This window comes from Salvelinus fontinalis, chromosome 8 (genome assembly GCF_029448725.1).
Source record: "Salvelinus fontinalis isolate EN_2023a chromosome 8, ASM2944872v1, whole genome shotgun sequence".
NCBI classification, from domain to species: Eukaryota; Metazoa; Chordata; class Actinopteri; order Salmoniformes; family Salmonidae; genus Salvelinus; species Salvelinus fontinalis.
Genome location: NC_074672.1, coordinates 30,257,722 through 30,261,275, shown reverse-complemented (window position 1 = coordinate 30,261,275; position 3,554 = coordinate 30,257,722). Strand labels below are relative to the sequence as shown.

At 40.7% G+C, this 3,554-nt stretch overlaps 1 protein-coding gene across 5 annotated transcripts in view; it reads right to left on the bottom strand.

Annotated features, from left to right (window-relative positions):
* Positions 1-125: 125 nt before the first annotated feature.
* ssuh2rs1 (ssu-2 homolog, related sequence 1) overlaps positions 126-3,554 on the bottom strand; it is a 36,912-nt gene continuing 33,483 nt past the window's right edge. For all 5 annotated transcript variants that reach the window (XM_055932185.1, XM_055932184.1, XM_055932183.1 and 2 more), the window contains exons 9-13: positions 1,953-2,035; positions 1,641-1,733; positions 1,356-1,461; positions 1,130-1,237; positions 126-947 (exon numbers count right to left, since the gene is read on the bottom strand). In XM_055932185.1, coding sequence (XP_055788160.1) covers positions 807-947; positions 1,130-1,237; positions 1,356-1,461; positions 1,641-1,733; positions 1,953-2,035 — 531 coding nt within the window. In that variant the 3' untranslated portion in view covers positions 126-806. The remainder of the gene's footprint in view (positions 948-1,129; positions 1,238-1,355; positions 1,462-1,640; positions 1,734-1,952; positions 2,036-3,554) is intronic.

Sequence of the window (3,554 nt, the reverse complement as noted above, 5' to 3'; positions counted from 1 at the left end):
GGGTTTATGTCTTTGTGGCTGTGCTAACCAGTGACGACCGTTTATACGTCAAAGTTTAGCGCCGACTGTCGATTTTTTATGACGCAAACAGGGCCGAGATAAACCAAGATTTGATCATCACAAAACACAGTATGAAATCCTTTATTTATTCAACAAATATTAATGGATTAGAAAACACCCTCGAGATATGTCCGGTTATTCCCCAAATGTGGTTATTTCATTAAATTGTATCAATGTTCATATTTCTGTTTTGTAAGGTGATATATCTATAAGAAAATAGTATAACATACAATCGAAATGATATTCAGCCATCCATTGAACATCAATCACACAGATAGTTGTTGTATACAATAAAAAAAAAAGAGTACAAATTAGCAGACATGTTCATAAATGACAGAAATGCATAGGTTTCAGTACATTATACATTACAGCCAGCCTTCCATCTTCACTTTTTCCCACTGGGCACAGACGTCAATTCAATGTTTATTCCACGTTGGTTCAATTTCATTGAAAATATGTGGAAACAACATTGATTCAACCAGTGTGTGTGCCGAGTAGGTTCATCCTAGGGCCTGTGTGGTCCCCAATGACTCCAGTGGAAATTGTATTACATCCATGTCTAGTTCACAAAAAGTGTGTTTGTTTGCAAGTAGAAAATACAAATATTCATGCATTTGTTTAATGATATAGCAAATTGCCTGATTGACAGTCTGCCAACCATAAACTCATTTATAATCACATTCTTTAGAACACAGAGCCATATTCAATATAATCAAAGCAATGTCTTCCTCTGAAGCAAATCTGGGTTACATTACTGTGCAGCAACAGGTAGCTGGGTAGTTATCAGCGCTGACTTTGAACTCATTCCCATAGACAAAGTAAATGTGTGAGTCTCCCTTCCATTTGTAGGTCACCTTGGTGATAGGAATCAACTCAATGGTCTGGCGCTGCAGAGGGAGAGAGAGTGTGAGAGAGGATTCTGTTATTAAAATAAGCCAAATACCATGACAAACCTTTTCAACTTAAAACAAGCAAATGCACAAACAATCTTCCAGGATAATAAGATACTCCATGTAAAGAAGGAGTTGTTGTTATTTGAATCATGAGGTAGGGGAAAAAATGTATGTACCTGTTGTAGAATGCGTGAGGTCTGAGAGAACCTGGCTTGGTGCTCCCTCACTAAACGCTCTGCAGCACGCACCACATTAGGGTCTGGGAACCCCATCACTGGGTAAACCTACACGACAGAGGGTAAAAACTGATAGGAAAAACCCATTGTCTCACGTACATCACCAAATATCTTAATTTCATGCAGACTGATGTCATATTCCCATAAAAATATGACTTTTTTTTACCATGTACTGAGCGTCCCTAAACATTTCCTGCCCGGACACCTTGCTCAGGTTGACCACATGCAAACCACTCGACTGTTCCACAATGTAGTCGTCAAGATTATTAGTCCTAGTAAATGGGGATACAGAAATAGAGGAAATTAAGTCAAAGTTGAAGATAAGCAATAAACAAATCTTCTAGTTAATCATACAAAGGAAGCAGAGATCTACTGGATCTAGTGCATCTAATGTATGACACATACTGTTATTCAGTTGAAAAATGCCAAGCTAACACCAGCACTCACTCACCATATAACCTTGAGGTTGATGAAGACCAAAAGCTGTCGTTTGCCTTTACAGGTCTCACACTCCCTTGACCCTTGACCATGACAATGGCTGCAACTGATGAGATAAATAACATGTCAACCACACCACCCAAGTCCCTGAGAGGCCATAGGGAAATGACTGAAATACAAACACTGTACGCTACACACATTTGCTAAGTAAGCAATTATGATTCTCTGTGGAGTTTCCTTTCCTCCAGAAATGTATTTCCCCAAATATATATATTTTTAATTACCTGTGTTTAAAGCTGATAAATAGAGTGCATAACATACTTACTTGACCCTTCCCCTCCCTTGGCAATGATGGCATCGATCACCACTACTACGGTTACCAGCTCCATTGCACACCCAGCAGATTTTCTGGAAGCGGTGATAAAACAAGGAAATAACACAGCTGACACACTTTATAGAGAACCAAGTGACAACACCACAGATTAATTCTTTAGGCTATTGTTTGTGACAGTTAGAATAAACAAAGAGAATCACATTCATTCAAACAACTGAAAGTAGCTAGTAGTTTAGTTAATGTGAAGGTGCAGTTAATTCAGTAGTCAAAATATTTAAATATCTTCTTTTTTTTTTTTTTTACATTGTTACCAAGGCTGCAATGCAACTATGAATTTTAGTAACTTAATATTGTCGGCTATAAAAAAATAAATAAAGAGTCCACTAGAGATCCTGGTTCGAGTCCAGGCTCTGTTGCAGCCGGCCGCAACCGGGAGACCCATGGGGCGGCGCACAATTGACCCAGCGTCGTCCGGGTTAGGGGAGGGTTTGGCCGGCAGGGATGTACTTGGCCCATCGCGCACTAGCGACTCCTGTGGCGGGCCGGGCGCAGTGCATGCGACACAGTTGCCAGGTGTACGGTGTTTCCCCCGACACAGACACATTGGTGCGGCTGGCTTCTGGGTTAAGTGGGCATTGTACGGGAGTTGCAGGGATGAGACAAGACTGTAACTAAAAATGAGGATACCACGAAATAGGAGGAAAAGATGTAAAAATAAAATCTGACTGTTGGCCAAAGATGTGTTTTAATCCTGCACAACTGGCTATATGGTAAACCATTCTTCATGGGAAGGGGATGCATACTGTCTGCGCGTAGCAGGGTGTTGCGGTCTGTGGGTATCCTCATTTTTAGTTAGTCTTGTCTCATCGCTGCAACTCCCATACATGATGTAATGCATCATCTTTGATGATCCAGATAGTTTATTTTTCTCTTATCAATCTGCAGGGTGCAATTGAGATATTCAGTGATCTCATTTACCCGCGTTTGGAATTAATTTAGAATGAATCCTTCCCAGAGCACAAAAGATATCATCTATATATCTCTTCCATAGAAGGACTATAAAAAGAATGATGATGCTTATTGTGCTGGCCCAATTGTGCACCACCCCGTCTCCCAGTCACGGCTGGCTATGACAGAGCCTGGACTCGAACCCAGAATCTCTAGTGGCACAGCTAGCTCTGCGATGCAGTTCCATAGACCACTGCGCCACACGGGAGGCCCCTCAACAGTAAAATTTTGACAACAATAAGAAAAAAATGACAGACAAATAAGAAAATGACAGACAAATTTGAAATGAGAGGCTACAAGGACAAAACTCTTGATGATGCAATGATGACAATATCCCAAAAACCAAGAGAGGAATTTCTAAAAACTAAACCAAAGAAGAAAAACAAACGCAACAGTCTTTTGGTCTAAGTATCACCAAGTGTTTAGATAAAAGAAAACCTGAAAAAGCATTGGCATATTCTGCAATCAGACAAAAAAATTGCACACCTATTCAAGGAACCCCCACGGGTACAAGCGTGGCCGCAATATTGGGGACAGCCTAGTGAGATCTGACCTGCTCCGAGCCCACTTAGACACTCTTGGGAC